The 22,957-nt window shown below is 43.3% G+C and overlaps 1 protein-coding gene across 4 annotated transcripts in view; it reads right to left on the reverse strand.

The window, feature by feature from the left end:
* The window catches only part of HIPK3 (homeodomain interacting protein kinase 3), a 72,997-nt gene extending 50,954 nt beyond the window's left edge, over positions 1-22,043 (reverse strand). The window contains exons 1-2 of one of the 4 annotated variants that reach the window (XM_051804182.1): positions 21,776-22,043; positions 5,327-6,422 (exon numbers count right to left, since the gene is read on the reverse strand). In XM_051804182.1, the coding sequence (XP_051660142.1) occupies positions 5,327-6,420 (1,094 nt within the window). In that variant the 5' untranslated portion in view covers positions 6,421-6,422; positions 21,776-22,043. The other 3 variants (XM_051804183.1, XM_051804184.1, XM_051804185.1) reach the window with 3 other exon arrangements.
* Positions 22,044-22,957: the final 914 nt, after the last annotated feature.

The raw sequence follows: 22,957 nt of genomic DNA on the forward strand, positions 1-22,957 counted from the left end.
TCTGTTGATTAGCAACTATCCTTAGCTGGAAGGCTGGAGGGAGAATATCACTGCCCGATTCAGGAATGACTCCACTGAGTGCACCTACTTCCATCACTTGCTTTTCCTTACGAGTGCACTGCTGAATACCTGGGATCATATCTGACTACTGTCACCAGCAGAGCAGAAAAACATTTCTGAGCTACACGTGTCTCTTAATAATCAAGACACCTTCCATTCTGCCAGCACTGAAGTTGTCCACCAGCCTACTGCAGGTTCAGTTGGTGCCCCATTTAGTAAGGAGATCAATTATATTGCTTCCCACTCATCTCATTTTCCCAATGAATTTGACTATGCTAATCAGCAGTTTGCATACAGACCACTGGAGGCCAAGAGGAACATCCTTCCTTCAGGGAACTGAGTGCTTGTGTCTCCAAACATATTTTCAGTAAAGTTTCCAGCTGTGCTCTAACAGCACTATAATCTGGCACACCACGGAGATGATGTTTGCTTCGTAGACAGGAGTTGAAACAACCATCGAGGTGGCCACATGGGCAACCAGACAAGCCACTGTTCAACTCCCTTTTGGTTGGCTGTGCACCAGGAGCACGCAATGAAGCGGCTCACTCACTCCTACACCTGCAGTGGCTACTGGTAAGCCCATGATACGAGAAGGATTTTATGAGTGATGAGCTTCGTAAGGTTTACTGAAGTCTCTGAGGAAGACAACCCAAATTAAATCAACATGAAGGTGATTCCCCATGGAAAAAAAAAATGTGTTACCTCTGAATGCAACACTTCCCATGACAACAGAAATGAAGGTAACTTGGCTCCCTGAAGCAGATGGGCAGGACTACCTTGACCATCTCAGATCATTTGACTATTCTTGGAGGGCACTGCCATTTCAAAGCCCCTCTTCTCATAAATACTTCCCTAAATGCATCTCACCTCAGGAGAGAGGCAAAACAAAGGCAAGCAACTTTCAGAGGGAAACACTATGCCCTAGGAAAACTTTCTGCCTTGCCGGATGAGCACAAAAGACCAGATTTAGAAATAAATGTTTTCATTCCGCTCCTCCACAGCCTCCCTGTGCGATAAGGGGAGAAAGAAGCTTCCCTTTTGGGATGCAACACTCCCCTTTTCACGATTTGGGGCACAGTGGACCAAAAGAACAGGAACATACTGATCATACCATGCCCATAAATGACAAAAGCTGCATCACCTAGGCTGTATGTAAGGGCATTTTCTTCTGAAAATGTACACACTGCCTAGTTATTTACCTCCCTAGATCACTCACAAAAGGTCAACAGTCTTAACGTGTGAGGCCAACAGCAAAGAAAAGGCTTCAAATACCAGATCTCTCTAGTCCACAGCTATTAAAATCCAGACCAGCATAAAAACAGCGTGTCGGCACAGACACTGTCTTTTAGGGAAAGAGTACAGAGAATAACATTTCATCTTTTAAACAAATAAAAAATAATCATCTGTGACTTCAGACAGTGTATTGTGGTTGGTATTTATTCATATCCATACTCTACAATTTCTAGCAATATAAGTCAAAGGTTTCCAAAAGGTAATGAAATGTCAAAATCTGTTTTTCGTACTTGTTTAAAACATTTTCTTATTTTCTTTTTGCTTGACATAGTTGAAACAGAAACAGGAAAACATCAAGTCATTATCACTCCATTCGGTTTTTCTCCATTTTTCTGCTTGTTTGTATCCTTTTAAAATTCAATTAGTCTCACTTTTTTAGGATCTCTCCTCATACAAAAGTACTGTAACATTTCCAATAGTCATCATTATGTCACCTCTCCTTCTGCTACAGGCTAAGTAGCAGCCCATTATTCATTCACCTGGCTGTACTATGTTCCATGCCTTAAATCCTAATCCTCTTATTACTTATTTTTCCAATTCATTACTCACTTCCTCTTACGGATGCAAAATACTGACACCAGCACTGAAAATAAACACTGTAACACTGGAGAATGCCACAAAGTCCATTCTCACAATCATTAGCTCACTGTGGTCCCAAGAACAAAAAAAAAAAAAAAAAAAGTAGTGATAAGATTGGGGGGGAAAAAACCAACAAACAACCTTTTCTCTGCAGCCCTGCTTCCCCTCAATCTACATCGTCATTTAAGGACATTTCATTCCATCCCCTTCTAGAATATCAGATCCTAATATAGTCATTTTAAAACAAAATGTTTCCTCTTATTAACTTTCTTCAAACTCTCTCTGGCTGAGTGCTTTTACACATCAGAAGAGGCCAGGTTCCCATCACATCTACTTAGGAAATATCCACATAGATGTCAAAACCAGAACATTCTGCCTGTCACTTGAAGCAACCCTCATCCACTGTCGTCTCTGACCAGGCAAAGATCCCCACTGTAACAGGTAAAAGTAAAAATCATGCCAGTACACACCCACCTTAGCACAGAAACCATTTTCAAGGATTGTACACAAGCAAACAATGTGATCACACTAATAAAAAGAGGTGCTGTAGTGAACCAGCACTTTTTAAGAAACACTTTCAATTAGAACTCTAATTGGATTAACTTCGCTTGAAGTTTTAAATAAAAATCTATTTAAAAGACTACTTTCTTGTTAAGTAACTTAAAACAAACACATACCACCACTGAGCTTAAGGGACAACAAGAAAAAATGTGGGGGAAAATATATTTCAATAGCAGTCCCAATTGCTGCTTGTTTTAAAGGGTTTGTTTCAACATATTATAGTTAAACAAGTCAAACCTGCACTATCACTCCCAGTCTTTTCCAGTACAAAAAGCATTTAAGTACAGTTATATTTTATGAAGTAGCTCTTTATTTTATTGACCAAAAGCAGAGTTTCTTGCAAAATAAATTCCATCTCAATACAATGTATTCTCTGAAGGCCCTTCTCATTCTTCTTTAAGGTTTTTCTCTTCCCTGGCATCCTCTATTTTGAGACCTTTTGAATCAAAACCCTATTTTCTGATATTATTTACACTAGTCAGGTGTTTCCACAGGAATAAAGAAAAATGTTGACAAACTGCCAAGTTACACAAAGTTAATCTGAATCACACAACTGGTAGAGAGCTATGGATCTATGATGAAATCCAGCATGCTAAAAACCTTTTCAGTAGTAAAACTTTTGCTGAAAATAATCTTGATATTTAGCATCTTTCTTTTTCTTTTTCCAAAATTATCTCAACCACAATTCACATATTCATATAAATATAACACCAAAACCATTCAAGTAGATGGACCCTGACCTTTTTTTCTTTTTTATGTCCTTTTTTGTTTCCAAAAATTACTGACCTAAATGCTACTTTATAGAAGGATGATAAAACTATACAAGACAAAGAATATGATCTTCTACTGAGCAGCCTGAATATTTACAAAGCACTTAAATGCAACTCAGTAACTAGGCAATTTTAGGGGCACATGCCATATTAAGTATATGAATATCATTCGACATCACTGAGGTAACACAAGTACATGCACCCACAAATCTTATCTTATTCTGGGGGGGAGTGATATTTTAGAAAGTACATCCACAAGGATCCCCACTTATTCACACTTCAGTGCAACACAAGCATCCAAAATGCACTCAAGGTGCACACTGACCCCTGCCAGCACATGGACCTGCTCAACCCAACCAGCAGGTCAAAATGCTAAAGAAACGTGGAGCCAAGTAAAACAGAACTACAGTTACTACATTTTTGAGTAGGCAACTAAATAATAACAACAACATTGTGTCTACTGAGCCATCTGAAACAGAACAAAACAAACATTTGAAAGCAGTTAGTTGAGACTGAAGTACTACTGCAACAGGACCACCCAGCCCGGCTGTCCACAGGCTCCCCTTCCTCAGGGAGGGAGGAGGGAGAAGTGGCAGTAGCTCACAATAATCTGTAATTGCTTCAAGAAATAAAAAAGCTAAAATAGGCATGAAAACATTCTCAGACCATGCACCTGGAGTGTCTGCTGGACTACAGATCTGTACAGAAGAGCTGACGTTAAGACAGTTGCCCTTGTCTAGAACCTCACAGAATTCATGCATCTTTTCAAGTCTGGCCCATTTTCGTCCTCAGGGGCCCAAACCCACAGTATCTGATGTGGGGTACAGCCACTGCACCAAAAGGGACTCTCTAGCGACTTAATTTCTTATTCCCTCTCGTGCACATTTTTGTATAACATGGGCATGCATCAATCCATGTCGTTTCCCAATTTAGTTTTCTGCTGATGAACTCTGTGTAGTTTTTAAACCCTTTGCTGCAGTTTGCAATTAAGCAATAGAGAATGCAGGTGATGAACTGGAATATTTTATGTGAGCACTGTATATGAAGTGTTCTTGTTTACAAGCTACAGCCAAAAAATTAGTTAGATCCTTCTGGTAGGAACACCAGTCACTCATTTCATCAAGCCTAGAATTGCACTGCACAAGTTTTCCTTTCCAGAATGAATAGCTATAAAATATTTAAAATTTTCTTCAAAGTACTCATTATCCTAGTTTACTAGCTTTTTACTAAATTGGCAGACAGTCAATACACAGGGCATCCTATTGCCAATGACGCAGAGCAGAACCGAAAAAGGTCTTCAACCAAGACAAGTTCAGCTTATGAGGAAGACAAAAGGAATAAATATCGATAATTTTTGAATGTCACACAGATTGGATAATTACATGAAGAAAGGTTTGAAAAACAAACAAACAGAAAAATCAAAAACATACATCCATTTTGAGGCAAATGAGAATGCAACCATGTATCAAAATCACTTTAAATGTCAGCCTGGTATCACCTTAAACATTTAAGTATCCTGTCACTCACTAACTCCAGCTGAAGTCCACTGCTGCTGGAGGCACTCAGTCAGAATGGAGTTTCTAAGAACTAGGGAAAATATTTACAAGTTCTGGAGAAAAACAGAGGCATTTACATAATCTTTGGCAACAGGATATAGAAGTATGGCACTTCTAGTACACTGTCCAGCTGCTTACAGGAAAAAACCCATCATCACATTAGGAAGGCAGGAAAGGCATCCTAAACAAGATAATTTTTTTCTCTTTTCCTTTGAAAAAGTCTCATCAGCAGTCTCAAAATAACAGTAAGTGATGACTTCAGAGCGCAACACAAAACATACTTCCAGAAAAAAAATCAACACTGCAAAAACATTCAAAGCAACTATTCACATTCAAAATGGTAACCAGCCACTTAACCCTCGTACAGCCTATGTTCTTAGATGGTTCTAATTTTTTCTAAATTATTCTTATTATTTACCTGGAACAGTAGTTCCTTAAGCCATTAACTTTAATAAGTGCTAAAACCTTGTTCCATTGAAGGTTAAAAAAAAAATTAAAGACACTTACCTGTAATACCGAGATTGTAAATAAGTTGAACAAATAGTCTTTGATACATGGCTGGCAGACCCGAAGTCTATTACTTTGACCCGGTAAGGCTGCCGAACAGGATCCACCAACATAATGTTCTCTGGTTTGAGGTCAGCATGGATTAAACCCAGACTTTTCAGTTTTTTCAGTGCAGTGGCCACCTGTTGCAGAATGGGCCGTATTACTTTGAGTTGTAGGGGGCTGAATTTGTTTTGTTTCAGGAAGTCGTACAAATTCTGTTCCAACATCTCAAAAACCAGGCAAGTGTGGTTACGATGCTGAAAGCACTCATAGGCTCTCACAAAGTTAAATTCATCAGCATTTTCAGTGCTTAGCCTCGCTAAGATGCTCACTTCTATTTGCCCCTGGCGCGCGTACGAAGGGTGATTCTTCAAGATTTTGATTGCCACAATCTCATTTGTCCCCCTCTTCCAGCACTTCACTACTTGTCCAAAGGTCCCTCTCCCAAGGAAATCCAGAACCTCGTACGTGTTTTTCACGGAGCACAACACCTCGTGCTGCACTAACTGGTAATCTCCATCTCCGCTCGTGCCACTGGGTTTTGCAGTTGCAGCCGTCGTCACGACCGTCACCGGGTTCCCCACGCTGGTTTGCAACATTGCAGGCAGGATGGACAGTTCATCGACAATCTGCATCGTGCTGTTCTGATTATCCAGCTCCTCGCTCTTACGCTTCAATCCACATCGCTGGGGTCCTTCCAGGATATCTGACTGGCTTCCTTGCGTCCCAGTCCGAGGTGCCTCTAGCTGAGGTTGCTGCACCCACGCTGCCAACGCTTTTGTAGCACCTGCGGTATTTTTTAAAGCAACAGCATTTGACTGCAACCAAAAGCTCTGTCCTCGAGGTCTGTCAAATGGGTTTTTAGTCTGAAAGAAAGTACTAACCCTGTGGGGAGAAATTCCAAAGTTTTTACCATTCACATAGATTTGCGGGTAGGTTCTTTCGTGGTACACGCAACTGCTTGGTTCTAGTTTGAGTTTCTTCACACTACAAAAGGCACTTGACTGGGTTTGATAAACATATGGTGGATAGACCAAGACTTGTGAGGCCATACCTACAGAGAAGATAAAAAGAAAAAAACAAGTGAAAATTCTACACGTGCCCCATGCTTTGCAGCAGCTTCTTCTAAAGAAATCAGGACACGGGTATATTCTCCAAACGAGTCAGTCTAAAGCTGTTACATATTTAGTTTTTTGTGGCTGATACAAGGCCCTTATGCCTTACCAGAGCACACACTTCAGCACACAGGGACTTTAACAGTAGCAGGTTACTGCAGTCAAGTGCACAGGGCAGGACTGAGATAGTCTGCAGCAGGACGCTGCATGTAATTTTTCAAGTGCAGGACCTCCCTTTGTGCTATTAAAAACTCAGGTTTCATTTAAAACCTCCCAACTTCTACATACAAAAGTACCATAGTGTTCGGTAACCTAACTGAACAACCCATTCAAATATTTGTCAGAGATGACATAAAATAACCCAGACATTCTTAACTGTGAGATAAAGCTACCTGTTACACAGGTAGACTTACTCCTTGGAAGCACCATCAGGCTTCAGAGAACAGACAGACAACGACACAACTGTCCAAGCTGGAAGAATTTCACTGGGATGAAAGCGAAAGCGGTCGAGCCATGTGATGGGGCCCAAAATAACTTCGGGGCACGTGTATGTACACGAACGACCACAACTTTCCAGTAAATTACGATGTACAGTAATCTAATCCATTCACGAAAGGCAGGTGCTTTTCCCAAGTTATATTCCACCCCAGTGCAGGAGTTCCAATATCAGTGACGCAGTCTTAGGGGGTAGAGGCACTGAATTTAACTTCCAGGTTTCCTCTTTCCACTGACCCTGCTGTCCCCTTCCAAACCTGTCAAACGCCAGCCTTAGTGTTTAGCATTACATGACAGAAAAGTCTAAGAAAAAGGCCCTGGATGGACCTCAGTGTAATTTGACTACAAGGTTTCATGGAAGTTATGGAAGTTATACCAGTCTGATCAGCTCCCAGAGACAAATTCAACACCAATAATACCTTAATTAAATCACTTAATCATACCAGGCACATGAAAATTCTGTTAATAGGTATTTAAATTGCAGATGAGTCACATAAAACTTGAGCCAGACATTGCAATGACTCCGATCAAATGAAAACTAACCAAACGCACGGTGTAATTATTCTGAAGCTGTGATTTGATTTATGCAAATTAGCATTTAGATATCTTAAGAGCAATTAAAATAATCATACCAACACCTCAGTTTAGCATCCTCTAATGGGTTTTGTCCCAGCTGTAGCAGAAAACTTCAAAGCCCTTTCCTCCCCAAAGCTGTTTGCCCAGAGCCCAATGATGGAGAAGGCTGGAGACAGCCAGCAGCTGGGCTCTCTTGCCACCAGACATGATGGTACTGCCACTGGCCTCCCGCTTCACACCAAGAATTTAAGGCTAACTATTAACCTCAAAACACAGGCAAAAATTCCCCAAATTCTTGAATTCTCTCCTAAATGGCATACCCCATTACAACATGCCTAGTGCACAGCATAAACATATTACTGACTACGGGACTTACCCTCTTTTCTATAATAATCATATTTAAATAATTCACAGTTCAGGCCAACCTAAACCTTCTGTCAGCAGCCTACCATTCCTCCAGTTCTTCTGGGATGATTCAAATAGCAGATTTGCCACATTTGCTCCAAAGACACCGAAATATCAAAATAACGCTTGAGGTTTTTTCTTAGCAATCTTTTCAAGGTTCCTGCTAAAAAATGCTCTGCTTGCTTTTTCACCACAATCCTTGCTTACTCTTTGACACGCATGTGCATGACAGAAGTAAAATATACAACTCCAAAAAAGTTTTACACTTCAAAAGCAAAGAAACTGTCCCTCTTCTCAAGGACTGGCATGTCATCCTACAGTTTGCTGACAGGAGGGTTCAGAGGCCCAGCATCACCTTCATGACTCAGAGACAAATCTAAATGCTGAGCCAGCCCAGAGGCACAGCCATACCACTAAGCTCCTGGGCAGAAACAGGTCCAGTGCACTTCCAAACAGGAGGGAGCTGGATGTCTGGCCCAGAGGAGAGAGGCTGGCGAAGCTGCAGCAACCCCAGCAGGTCCATTTGTCCTGGATCTGCCATAACCAAACAGCAAACATTCCCAACATTTCACTTCTGGAGAAGGTATTTGCCCGTGCGAGCACATCACCAAAGCTGAGGGCATTAAATGAGGATGATTACTTTAAAAAAAAGCAATAAACCTACACTGCAGTTAAGGATGTTTTCAGAAGACATGACAACAACACAGTGGGGGGGGGAACAGGGGGAGGACAGTCCTCTAGCATGGCCAGAGGACAACTCAAATCCTCACCTGAGCCTATTGAGACCACTGGCATTCAAAAAAAGTGCAAATTTTCTATAGCTCATGCTGTTCAAACCAGTCCAGAAGTTCTGGAAGCACACAGTCCCAGCTTTAACATTAATTTCAGTTGGACAAAAAAAGCCAGGCTATCTATCATCTTTTGGAATTTGTGTGTTTCTTACAGACTTAACTACATGACCCTGAACTCCAACCACAGTAACAGCTCTGTTCTCAGATAAGAAGTGTTTACTGAGTTATCACAAGAACATTTGCAGTAACTCCAAAAAAAAAATATAATTAAGCACTAAATAGAAGAGATAACACACCCTGGAAGAACAACCTTGGATACAATAATGAACTGCGCTAAATCCGACTGAACAAAAACCAGTAAAATTTCACTCCAGAAAAATAAAAATGGTCTTGGTTTTTGTTGAAGCATCTCATTTCTTACCTTCCCCTAAACACTTCTTTGTTAGCTCCGTTATTTTGCTTGTGTTTTTTTTAAATATACACTTCGAGATGTCAATCTCATTTGGACAAGCTACAACGTCTTCACATGACCAATGAATGAGGTGCTCCTGTGAAACAGGTGCATGAAAATCCTGCACCTGAGACTGCTTAAAGATCCCTGCCATGCACTCATACACAGTGCTCAGTACACATTTCAGACAGGGGCACCTTCCTCGCTCTACATTAACATATATGCAGCGAAATCCAACAGAGCATCACGTAACTAATCCAACACAACCACTTTCTGGAGGCCTCTGTTTTGAGAAACTAAGTTTATAAATAGGATTGATTTGCCCCTACCCGGACGAAAACAAAGCCCCACAGTCAGCAGAGCTGCACAACAAACCTTGAAGAGAAAGGGAAAATACCACAACAGCCTCTACTATAACAGCACTGCCATAGTGTGGGGGCTTTTTTGTTGGTTTGGGGTTGTGGGTGGTTTGGTTTTTTGGTTCTGTTTTTTTCCCTGTGTTGGTTTGCTTGTGCGGATTTTTAGGGGTTTTTTTTACTATTTTGGGGGATTCAGGTTACAATGCAATCCTATGTATAGCTACACTGGAAAGAGTAAAGAGTTATCACGTTGCAGGGTTTTTTTGTTGTTATTTTTTTTACCAGGTCTCCTCGCAGAAGAAAAAAATACAGCACATTTCCACCTACCAGAGTGGATCTTTCTTCCCCCCTCTTGTCACAAAACATTTCACTGAGTTTATCCATCTTTCTGCACAGTTCTTAGAGAGACTATTCCCACTTCCTCGTACAAACTGAAGCTTGTCAGGCTACATCTACATTAACAAGTCCAGCAGTAGAATAAGAGAGGGATGTGCAGAGCAAAGCAGCCAGTGCCAAAGGAAAACAAAACCCTTACTTCTGTGCTCATTTCAGGGAGGTTACTTGAGCCCCAACACTCATGAGCACCAGGTGCATATCTTCCATTTTAAAATTTAAGAATTTTAAAAAACCAAAGGCGTGCACTAGAAGACCCCTTCGGAATGCAAATCAAAGCAGAGTAAACAAAACCATCAGAAGATGGACTGAAAAGTGCAATCCCCAGGTGACATAAGACAGCTACGCAGGTAGCCTCCAGCTACTTGAGTAGTTTCAGACTTGTCTTTCAGTTTTAGTTGCAGAGAAGCCTGTCTGCTCCCCCTAAACCCATTTTTAAAGCCCTCTTCTCCTCCCTCAAGTGCAAGGAGACCATCATAACTTCCCTCCAGCACAGTGACTGCTCCTGAGCAGTGGCACACACAAGCTGAGGTTGACTCTAGAGTTCTCCAGTTTGCATTCTCCAATACTGAGGTTGCCTCAGATGCCAGACACTGCCAGTGAATACTGCAGGGGATGTGGAAGAGAAAGACTGTCTTGAGACACCTACCAAATATTATTACTTCTAGACAGGTTTCCTTCGAAGGAATGGGTCTTCTTGGTTTCAAGCACGGAGAACTGGGAAGACTACATCTGGCTTATTAAACATTAAACTACATAAAATGTGTGACTTCTGATCAGAGTTAAGACTGGGAATTCTGTGCTTCTGAAGAAAGTACCAACGAACTAATGAAGTAAATTCACTGTTAATTCATTTAAATAAACTAATAAATGCACTTTCACAAAGCGATGTCAATGGATCGGAGGCACTTCACAATTTGTCCCCCCCCCCAGTCAGGCTTTTCTCTACAGAAACTGAGTAACAAACCACAAAGACTTGTCTCAGCAGAATGAAACCCCTCTGCTTAACATCTTGCTAATGTTCACCTAACTGTAACAATGCTGGCAGTTCTAGGCAAATTTAGGAACACGACCAACTTGGCAGACTGGGACAAAACCTCGACAAGCACAGGCTGTTTCAGGCCTGACCACCATTAATAATTAACCATACACTGACATTTCCTCATGACCGAGTGAGGCGGGTGTGTAGCAGAGTAACTAGTTAGAAAGGCCACGAGCTGAAGAGAAATTGCTACATTACACCCTTAAGTCGTCTACAAAATACACAGCTCCTTTTACCTGCCCCAAGCGGTGCAATCACCCTGTTGTTGCTGGTGTAGTAAATCCCCGGCAGGCAAAGCCCAGCCAGCGGCACCCACCTAATAACAGAGTTAAACTGTAACTCAGGAAAACTTGTTTTCCCACTTCTTTAGGGCCTCCATCGGCAAGAACCGGTTCCAACACACTCGCACCCTTCTCGCAGCGCAGCTGGGGCATCGAGGGAGGCTTTCTAAAAGCTCAGGAACTTCCAGCAAATGCTCAGTTTGAGCAGCGGGTGCTTACGCAATGTTTTGTTTACATTATGCATCACTTTGGAAACACTTAGGATACTAACTGCCGTTTTTCCCAGGTAAAACAATTGCTCTTTTTACATTAGCTGACACTCAACTTCGCCAGTTATTTAGCAAATAGAGATCTGAATTAGGTGCCCTCTCTTTCCCCCCCCCAGAAGAAACTTAATTACCAGTAGTAGCAGCACCTCTATGCCATTGTTTATTTTGGATATGTAGTCGAACAAGCTGTACTGATCCGAGTACTTTCATACCCATGACCCGTTCACCCTGAGGAATTCCCTTACTCCAGCCCTACGATTACTAACAAAGCACTGGCAATTGAGGTTTCGTGCAATTTATACAGGAAAAGATCCACAGACAGGGCAAAGTGTCCAGAAATAGAAGCCCAGAGAGTCCTCCCACCCTCTGGCCACCTCAAAACCAGCTCTGTGAGCAGATCTGTGACCCACGGAAGGGAGGGAGCAGAGCAAAGGAGAAAGCACGAAGCTGTTTCAAGTAACATATGCCATGTGAATCGTCTCCTTGCATAACCACAGAGGCAATTCTAGACATGAACTGCACAGGCACACACACACACTCCACCACAGAAAACTCTGAGATGCAGGGGCAGCTGATGATACCTCACAAAAAAAGCCAACACCAAGTTCCAGGGGTAGCAACCAGAGGCACGCAAGTTTAATGACAAAAAAAAAAAAATTATTACAGTCTTTGATTAGAACACACAAGATATTTTAGAGCTCCAGAATTTTGGCCCATCGTACACCAAGAAAATTCAGTTGAGCTGATGGCAGCCTTTGCCCAACATAAAGCCTCAGTCCTGCACAGGTCAGTGGCAAAGGTCAAGGTTGAAAGGCCAAAGGTTGGTTGCAAGCTTGGGGAGAGTCTTAGCGGGAAGCAAATGATACAGGGATTAAATTTTGCATCTGTAAAACTTAGTTACTAAACACCTAAGAAAAATGTTACAGAGCTGACTTTAGATTTGTACAACATCAGAGATATTTTTAGTCAGACGCTACCGATGCTGCATTAATAACAGAAACGGAAAACCTAAATTCATTTAAGTGTGATACAAACTAGTCTCAACTGCACCATTGTCTCGATACTCGGAAGTAGAACTGACGCCATACACTGAACACATACTTTATAAAAAATATCAGAGTGAACTCCTATGACTCAACGCTGTCGTTAGTGCCAGTAGCAGTACTCAAGAATACAATGGCTATATTCACATTTTCCGCAAATATCAAAAGCTAAATCTTGTGATATGACTGCAATCATAGCTAAGAAGATAAATGAAACAGTACTTCAAGCACTTTTTTTTCCTCTGGGCAAGATGCTGTCGTCCAACTGAAAAGCAAAGCACAAGCAGTGCAGCATCAGCCATCAGCCCCGGATGAGAACATGCCCTCCAAATCAGAATGTGCCTCCATCAACACAAACAGCGCATTTCAACCAGCCAGGGCTTCGCCAGCCTAATCTCTTCTTTTAAAAGGCTAATTCTTTTAGAACCTGGAAACAGTAGGCACACTGAAATAAAAGTCCAGAACAGTGGTATTTAGGAGAGCCCACACCTTCGCGTTCCCCACCACAGCAGTGCTGAAGGATCCATTCAAACCACTGCTGCTGTCTGTCACAAGAGCAAGAGGGATCGAGGTGAGTCGAGAGGCAGGGCGTAAAGCCACACTTTTTCCATTGCTGTAAGTGTTTCCAAAAGATTTTGCCACCTTCCCTAAGGCAGAAATAAAATTTGATAGAGGGGATTAGCCCAAACTGCTTGTTGGTATATCACCTGTTCAAATGCTGTTGTCTTTTTAAAACAAACAAACTTCTTACACGTGTATGCCCGTTTTCCTTCTTATTTCCAGTAATTTTATTTTTGTTTCATTGCTTAATTTTGCCTTCTTAAGTCTGTTGGGCTTTTTTTAAAAACAGAAATGGACCAACCCCTCTAAGCAATTTATTTAGAAGCTTCATTTTAGCATAGCTCTAGACAGTATCAAATGCAGTTCCTGTAAGGAAGAGGGCTGTTTCCCTTGTAGATACCTCAGCTCCACATGCTGAGGTATCTACATGCATGCACATCAAGGGGTCCTATTCACCTAAAGTTCATCAAGTCCTCTAAACTATTCAAAGTGGAGGAAATTCATCCAAAATGGTCTTTCTCCCTCTTACCGTAAAAGATTTTCCCCTGGACAAAACAAAAGAATAAGCCATACACCAGTACAACAGTACAAAATTACTGTTCTCTCCACAGGACTTGCACATTAAGTTTGCAACAGCACACACACAGACAGCCTGTTGAGCTCATTGAGTCTGACACATGATGCAAAAATTTGCAAATCAGGCCCTCCTGTATCAAGGAGGTGAATACAACTGCTGCCTGCACATTGAGAATTACCCAGCAGTAAGGAATGTTTGAGTTAAAACTTTCCCCAAACACATGGGGAAAAAAAAAAAAAAAGAAAATCAGTCTCTCTTCCCAGAGCATATTCATCTCCTTTTGCAATAAAAATATTAAAGTAAATAAGAACCTTAGCCTTTTTTGTTTGTTTGTTTTAAATCTGACTTAACTGCAAAATAATTAAGGCATCTAAGCCAACATGCTTACCTTGACTGATCTTTTTCTGCTGCAGTTTTCAGGTCAGTTGCCTCAGCTACATCCAGTAACAACTTTCAAACATATACACATTGAGATAAACACACATACACATAGTAAGTATATGTTTGAAAGGTATTTGTATATATACACAGACAGAAAAAAAACTCTTCAAAGTCCTAGTATATTTCCCATAATAAAAATTCCTTATTTAAAAGGGGTTTGATTATTCTGCCTTTATATATCAGGAGTTTTTCTTTCATTGTAAGCAACGTTGTCATGAAAATAGCATTAGTTGCTTACTGAAAATAGCTGTACAAATTAGATATGGCATATGTAGAACAATAAAGAAAGAAAGAACAGAGGAAAAAGAGGTGTTTACTTTTCTCAGATTTCTAAGGATGCAGAGGAAGCAGCATTTCCTACAGGTAAAAATCAGTGCATTAGAAATGCATACTGTCTCACAGGAGGATCAGCCTCTTGCCTCCTAATGAATCAATAACTGCAGCAACCCATATTATAATGTTTCCCAAAGCCACCAGTGCAAGAAATTTCTCCATCTTCTCTATGCAGAGAAACTTATTGATTTAACTCTACAGAAAGGCAAAAAGAAAGGCAAGATTACATGCAGCACATGACCCCACTAGCTGGGGGTCATAATAATACTGATAAATGTGCATCCCTTTTTTCTCTGTTGTATTCCCTTCCACGTTTAATAACCTTTCCATTTGTGGCATAAATAAACTTTTAACGATCACTCTTATTTTAATCTTCAAAAGAATGTTTAGACATCTCTGCAACCAAGTTTTAAAAACACCTTTAGTCCCAAGGAGCACTTGACCCAAAGAGCTTCCAAAGTATTTCTTGAGAAAAACTCCCACCATGTCCTCCTGCAGGGCTCAGAGCTGACACAGTCGAAGGAAGAAGTCTGCCCACAGCACCAATACAAAAGCCAAATAGAAAAGGTATTAAAAACACCTCTTCAGCATCTCATGAAAGCAATCCATTCCTATTAGGCTGAATATCAATTAATTTCATGAATCACTAAATAAGTTGATGTTAACAGACAAGGAAAGAGGAGGCAAGCTTTTTTCTCCTCTTAGGAACAAAGCTGCTTCCTTCTCAAGGGCTTCACAAGTAAGATCCCAAACACCAAAATTCCTGCATTTAACAGATTCAAATACTGAAAAATAAAGATCTTGTGAGAACCTCTTCTATCCCTATAAATAGTTTAAATCTTCCAAAACAATAGTGGAAAAAACCTCAAATGGAACAGACAGACTGTAGACAAGCAACCAATTCTAATAGTTAAAAAAAAAAAAAGAAAGAAAAGAATAATTGAAAGGAAAAGGGTAGAAAGCAGCAGATGACCGAAGTTTCTAGGAAAACACAGGAAGGAAGATGTTTACAAGACAATGATGCACATTAACAGCATTTCAGTCAAAAAGGCAGAAAGGCATCTTACAAGAAACAACTAAAAAGGTTTCTGGAAGTTGTGCAAGTTCCACCAATTGTTGTGTGCCAACACAGACAAACCCTGCATCATATGAAAGAGGAAAAAAAAAAAGAACATGTTTTACTCAAACTAGCAGAATTAGGTAAAGGTTAACAGCATTTTTTTAAAAAAAACACTGACAAAGGACCAAAACAAGGTAGTAAATAACACGTTGAGACTGGAAACACAATAGAAGAAATGTGGGTTTGTATCTACATATGAAAAAGTAAATTACTTTTGTAAAAGTAAATAAATAAAGTTTCAGATAGATAATATTTATGAATATGTGATACTACTGGTTACTCTTAGTTTCCAAAGGGAGCTTAGATCGCCAGTAAGAAAAGTTTCTTTGCTTGAAGTATTGTTTTATTTATCTTTTTAGCTATGATTGCAGTCATATTGGTATCACAGGAGTTAGCTTTTGATATTTGGGGGAAATATGAATAGAGCAATTTTTTTTTAACACTTATTGGCACTGAAGTTTGTTTCCACTCTGCACTTTTGCCTTTATAGGTGAGCTTTCCCATGCAGACCTCAAGCCTACACTAGGTCCTTTCTGTGGGCAGGCACTTGCTTCAGTCTATTCCAGCAGGAACGGGGAAAGGTTCAGATGTCAGCTGACATCCACATCCCAAGGGAGCAGGCCTGGAGGGATCTGGTCACACTAATAAAAGCAGCAAACATCTTTGCAATGAAGACACTCCAGCCCCACACAGAGCACAGCTGCACCAGTTATCACAGTCCCAGCTGAAGTTGTTCTCCTGGCACTTCTTCCTGCCCAAGGACCAGTTTTGACATCTCACTTCATCATAGTGAGGAGACCCAATTTCATCTCTCAGTTCACCTTCTAACTTGAGAGTCAAGTAAAACCAAAAGTAAACCCCTAAAACAACCCAAAGCAAGTTTTCTCAGGTACTGGTCACAGCTTGCCCCAAGGCAACAGCCAAGCCAAGCTTTGTGATAAAAATGTTGCCTCACCCAGCAATTTAAGTTCCTTGGAAGTTAGTGTCCCTGTCACATAAAAATCAGCTCCAGGACAGCACAGCCTAGTAACCTAAAGCAGCCCAGCCTCCAGAATAGAGCAGGATCAGTGGATTACAGAGTGGTTTCCCACAGACATGGAAAGTGACTGTGGGCATCTCCAACCAGCAGCTACATCCTCCTCTTTTAATGATGATGTTTATGGAATTCTGCATAGGTATTAGGACCTGAGCTTTTTTGTCCCTAAGCTTTCCACCCCTTATTCTAAATGGGTAGTTACTGAGGTGCTGTACATATTCAGCAGGTGATGTTTATACAAATACAAAGAGATTTTCATTTGACAATCACTGACTTTTTACATTAAAAGCATTGTTCGCATTTAACTTGGAACGTGCTTTTAAAAAGCACTAAAAAGTTTTCTACAACTGTTAAATTGTTTTTGTAAGAGTGGAAAGAGTCATATGAGTTTAAGATTACTGATTTTAAAGACAGTTTTTTGATGGGAGTGTCCTTCATAACATTTAATAACAGTACTCTGTACATAAGAATCAAATTACTTTAATATTGAGAGTTGCTGTGGCTTTGACCACACTAAAATACAGGAATTTATTTGTTGTGTCTGTTTTGTCTTTTGATATTTCACTGCATCTTATTTTATTGCTGTGTTTTGGAATTTGAACTTAACATTTTTCTACGCTTCATCTTATTACACCCAAATATTGTAGAACACAAGAGAGCTGGAGAAAAGGGAAAACTAGGAATATACTCCTTATTTACAAAAAGGAATATTTTCTAATCTTTTTCCGAAAACATAAGGTGAAAAAGACTGTGCAAAAAGTTTACATAATACTGGACCTAAAAAATATGTATAGTTAATGATATAGGGAGAGGTATTTTGAAATTACACAACTCCAAGTCAAAGCATAAGAAAAATAACAAAACTAAACTACATGAGTTGACTTGCTTAAAAAACAGTTCAGTTATTTGGCTCTTCTTCCTTTTCCAAGCACAACTGCTATGCTAGAGACTAACTCCCATTTTTCAGCAAGTTATCCACTCTCAAAAATTAAGTGGAATATTAAGACAGTATATGAAAAAAAAGAGTGACATAATGTGAAAAAATACTACAAAACTGTACAAAGACTATTCCCAAACTGCATCTAAAACCAAGGTTCACACCAACTCTTGCCATCTTTTTCAACATTCATTATATTGAAATGAAACAACTCAAGAATTAAGGGGAGGGGGGAAAGAACAGCCCTGTAGGAAATGCTATCAAATAAAGTCACCAACAAAAATCCACTTTCATAATTACATGTTGTTCCCCTGCTCACCTGTCACTCAAAACTTAGTGCCTCTGAAGAAAAACAGAGCTACAATTTCCTCTAGAAATCTGTTGAAGAGGTAGAGGCTCTAAATTAAAACAGTCCATGGGAGGGTAGGGGAAGCCAAGAACAGGTAACAGGATTTTCTAGGCTTTATCCTTCATTATAGGTTATTTCAGGTCAAAAAGAGGGTGTTCACTGCCTGTACAAGTCAGAAAAGGTAACCCATTACTAACCCATATCATAGGACTAGCTATTTAAAGTTGCTTTAAACCGAGTTAACATGGTCATTTCAGGTGCACTGTACACTCAGCAGCCATCTCTAACATGCTCAGTGCTCAATTCCTCATGTTTGGTTTTGTGCTTAACCCAGCCAGAGTTCTGAAATACAGTTTGAGATACCTAGAGATCCATCTCATACCCAAAAAAATGAGCTTTTCTTTCAAGACCTGTTGAAAGTAATACATTATTTTCCACTCCACCTCTGATTGTCACTTAAGAGATCTGAAGAAATATAAATATTTCAGTGACTTAGGAACAGAGACATTACCTTAGTAAAAGCTCCCCAGCATCAAGCTGAACTCTTATTTCCCTCACTTTCAAAGGCAGGAAAATGTAATAGTTAGAGCAGCTGTGAGTTTACGTAACACATCTACAGGACCATCACAGTCACAATGAAGAAGCACTAAGGATGTTTTCTTCATCAGATCAATCCCATGCCAAGACTTCTGAAAGTCTCCTCTGACTGCACCGAGTAACATCATCAGGGAACTGAAGAAAACTCAGAAAACGCAAAATGGCACACACAAGCCTTTCTGAGGTCTGAAAGGTGGAAGCTGTTTCACAAAATTCAACAGCAAACTCCTAACAGGTCAATGTTGGTATCGCCACCATCCTCCCTCCGTGTTTCTTCTTCCCTCGGCCGAGTATCACCAGGTGATATCAGGCCTGCTCTGCCCAACTCATACTTCTGCCAGTGGGCAGAGCAGTTTACCTCAGCTGTAATGCTCCTGCATATTGGATGATATCATTATCCAGAGCAGCTAAGGCTTATCTAATTTTTAAATAAAAATTAAAAAAAAAAAGTATAGCTGTCCTCTGCTTTATTCCCCAGACTTCTGGGCAAAAAGTGACACTGCCTACAGTAACTTCTCTGTATGTGCACAGCATTCAGGCCACAATACCTCACAGACCTCACACTGCAACAGCAACATTTAGCTCAACTAAAAGGACTTGCTCCGTCTGTGTTTGACATTCCTCCAAAATACAAATATTCCTCCAATTCGGCCCCAAACGACAGCACTGATCCCGTTAGTAGTGCTGTTCTTCCCACACACACATAAGAAAGCCAACTACAAAATTCCTGTTTCAAAATGCGTTGCTTTGTCAAAAGGGCCTTTGTTGCTATGATCTGCATGCTGGCAAAACAGAAGATACAAGAAAGAGAATATATACTGTTAAAAGGAAAACTATTCTAAAAAACAGGAAGTCTGCAATCCCTTAAAATAGTACAGAGAGGTACATACCTAAACACACAAGCTCAGAGAAACACAGCCTGACATTTCCTACACGTTTAGACTGGGCTTTGCACAAGAATTAAGCATAGTTAATTCTCTTCCACCCAGGAACTGGTAAGCCAACCCTCTGCCACCAGAAGCACTGCTCAGCCTCCCATCCCCTTTAACAGACCGACAATCAGTCTGACAGATGCTTTTGGAAAAATCACCTCCCAAACAACGTTTGTTTTGAAGCAACTGCTACCAACTGGAGGACACAACAAGAAAAGCAGCACGTGCAAATTCCAATATTTCTATGAGTCAGTTCTGTTAAGATGAGTGAGTTGCAAGCTCACTCTTCTTCCCCACACCCTGTCTTTGTCTCTGCTATCTCGTTATGCAGAGCTGGTCTCATTTCCCTATTTCTGTGGGTAGTTGTTTGAAAGACAGGAGGGAGGAAGCACAGAAACACGAAAAACCCTAAACAAAGGAAAATCACAAGTACCGGCAGAGAACCCCAGGTCAGGGGCAGCTTCCCGAGCAATTTTTCAATGAAACTTTATTCCAGCTGATGGAATCCGTCCAATTACAAATCGTCCTCAAGCCCGGAGAGCCACACGCCGCCACCGCCGCCACCACCACCACAATCAGAATTAGAGCACCCAGCCAAATATATCCATGAAAAAATAATTTACAAGCACAACCGGTGCCACACCCCGAGCAAGCAGCAGAACTCGCACTGCAACAGAAGTGCCCGGTAACAAGTGCATCAAGTGAAAACTCTGCCTAATTCCTGTTTTACATGACTGTAAACATCACCTCACCGCGCCGCTACCATAAATGGTCCGCGGCAGCACAGATAAAGCCGTCACCGTTGTTATATCGGTATCACTTTTCTCCCGGTAAGTCCACGTTAACACTTCGCTCTATTTATCTGCGATCTCACTCTGCCACTTCGTAATACAGTATTGACCTATTTTCCAGGTGCTTAATTAATCTCTTTGCTGGCTGCCACGCTTATTAGACAGTTACTGCGTGTATTTTAAACTTAGTTTATAGGAACCTTTATCAGATTAACTCTGTTATAGAATCATTATATCAGAAAGTAAGTATTCATAGTCCAGCCAGGCTTTTCTACTTTGTGTGAAATCAACCAGAGATTAAACTTTCTGCAAATGATGTAATGGGAGGTAATACTGGGGGGAAAAAAAAAAAACAACCACAGAAATATGCATTGTTATCAACAACTGTAGCTTTACTTAATGTAGTTGTGGAAAAAAAACGTTATTAACACGAGAGACAATTTAAAGATACTAAACCGAAATAAACAAGGTTATACAGTAGCAGGAAGATGTAAAAACATCAGAGCACCACATAATTTCTGGGAAGGCAAGCCTGGGAGTCTCAAAACAACTAAGTTAGCAAAAAAGAGAAACGACTGCTGTTTCTGAAATTTCAAGTCCGACGCAACAGTTAGTAACAAAAGTATAGCCTCAAAAGAAAGATATTTATATACACGTAAGCACATAGCACTGACGACGGAGGGCTTAATTTAAATAAAAATATTCTTAAAAGCCCCCATCACTATTTCCTATAGCGGTAAGCACATGCAAACGCACCTGCCAGTTTTACAATTGATATCGCGACGAATCCAGAACAAACCCCGCACAATCCCTGCCGCAACCATTACGGCAAAGCCTCCAGCAATAAAACCCCTCCGTTTTTCACGGAGCTCGCTCTTGGGAACTGACCAAATTTTAAAGCGTCCGCTTCCTTTCCAGTTGCTGCTATTTACCCCGGCCCCGGGCACCATTTGCCGCCCCAGCTCCCCCCACGGCGCAGGAGGGGTCCCGCGGGTGTCTCCTCAGGGGTCAGGGCGAGGGGCGAGTCCCGCCGGGACTACGCGGAGCCACCGCGGCTGCGAAAGCCGAGCAGGACCCGAGAGCGGGCGGAGCCGCGCCCGGGCACCACCCGCGGGACCCCCCGCCGGCCGGGTCCATACAAGGCAGGAGGAGGAGGAGGAGGAGGCGGCTCCCGGGAGGGGAGCGGGGCAGCGCCGGGGCAGCGCCCGCCAGGGGAAGGGAGCGGGGCAGCGCCGCCGCCGGCAGCGGGCGAGGGGCGGACACGCCTCCCCCGCCGGGCGGCGGCGGCCTCGCCCGGCACCCGGGGCTGCTCGGGGGAAGGGGGAACTTCGGGGACGAAGGCGACGGGGAGGAGGAGCGGCGCTGCTCGGGCTCGGCGAGGGCGGCGGGGGCTCCGGGCAAGAGGGGCCGGGAGCGCCCCGGAGCCCCCGCGGGAAGGGGCCGATCGCCGGCGGCGGAGGCAGCGCCGCTGCCCGCCCGGCGGGGCCGGCCCCGCTCGCTGCCCGCCGCTCACCTTCACGGGTCGGGCCGCGCTGGCGTCCGCGCTGGAGCTGCCGCCGCCGCCCTGGGCATGTCCGGGAGCGCCCCGGGGAAGCGCCGCTCCGGGCGGGCTCAGCCGCTCAGCCCCGCCGCTCCTGCTGCTCTCGCTCCTGCCGCTGCTGCTGCTGCCGCTGCTGCTGCCGCCGCCGCCTCGGCCGCTGCCATCTTGTCCTGGCGGCTGGGAGGGAAGAGCCCCAGCTCAGCCCGCTCGGCAGACCGGGCCTCCGCCTCATCTTCCCGGGGAGGGACCCAGCCCGCCCCCGGCCGCCGCCTCCTCCGCCTCCGCCTCCTCCCGCCTCCGCCGCCGCCCTGCCCGCGGCGGCCTAGCGGCGCCCGCCGCCGCCCATCGCCCCGGAGCGGCGGGACGCGGCCCCGCCGAGCGCAGCGGAGGGGGCTCCGGCCCAGCCCCGCTCCGGCGCGCCCCGGCCCCCACCCAGCCCCGCGGCGCTGCCCGCGGGGCGCTCCCGCCGCCCGCCCGGCCCAGCCCGGCCCGGCGGCAGCGCCCCCGCCCGGCCCCGCCGAGCGCCGCCCGCCGCAGCCGGGGCCGCCCCCGCCGCCGCCCCGAGCCTCTGTCAGCGCACGGACCCGGCTCCCCCCCGGCGCTCCTCCTGCCCTCCCGCACCCACGGGCCGGGGCAGGTGTGTGGCGGTCACCGTGCCCGTCGCCGTGGCCGTCACCTGCCTCCTCGCCACCGGCTGACGGTCCCCCCCGGGAAGCCCTGCGAGAACAAGTTGAGATGCTCCTACCGCGAACTCTCCTCTGCCCGCCCCGGTCCGTCACTACCCGGAGCTCCGCGAGGAGCACCTGTAAATCCCCCAGTGACGGTCATTCTAACCATCACACCCCAAATGGTGAGATCCTCTTCCCACCTCGTCAGCTGCCAGCTCCCCATAACATTCTCAGATACGTAAAGTGCATAGCAATGAGGCAACTGGTGCCAGGGGAAAGGCCTGACTCTCAAGACCCGCAGCTTAGATAGATGTCAAGGTGAGAGCGAACATGTGAACTCCCGAATTCATTTAAATGAGTGCTCTTGCTTTACAAGGTGAACAGATTCCCCTACCCACCCTGGAAAAATAACTGTGAAGCACCAACCTTCCAGATCTGATCTGACATCCTTCCCTGGAGAGCAGTCCCTGCCACATTAGCCCGGTCA

The sequence above is a fragment of the Manacus candei genome, unplaced genomic scaffold (assembly GCF_025592945.1).
Source record: "Manacus candei isolate 608988 ecotype Guabito, Panama unplaced genomic scaffold, ASM2559294v1 h1tg000060l, whole genome shotgun sequence".
NCBI lineage: Eukaryota > Metazoa > Chordata > Aves > Passeriformes > Pipridae > Manacus > Manacus candei.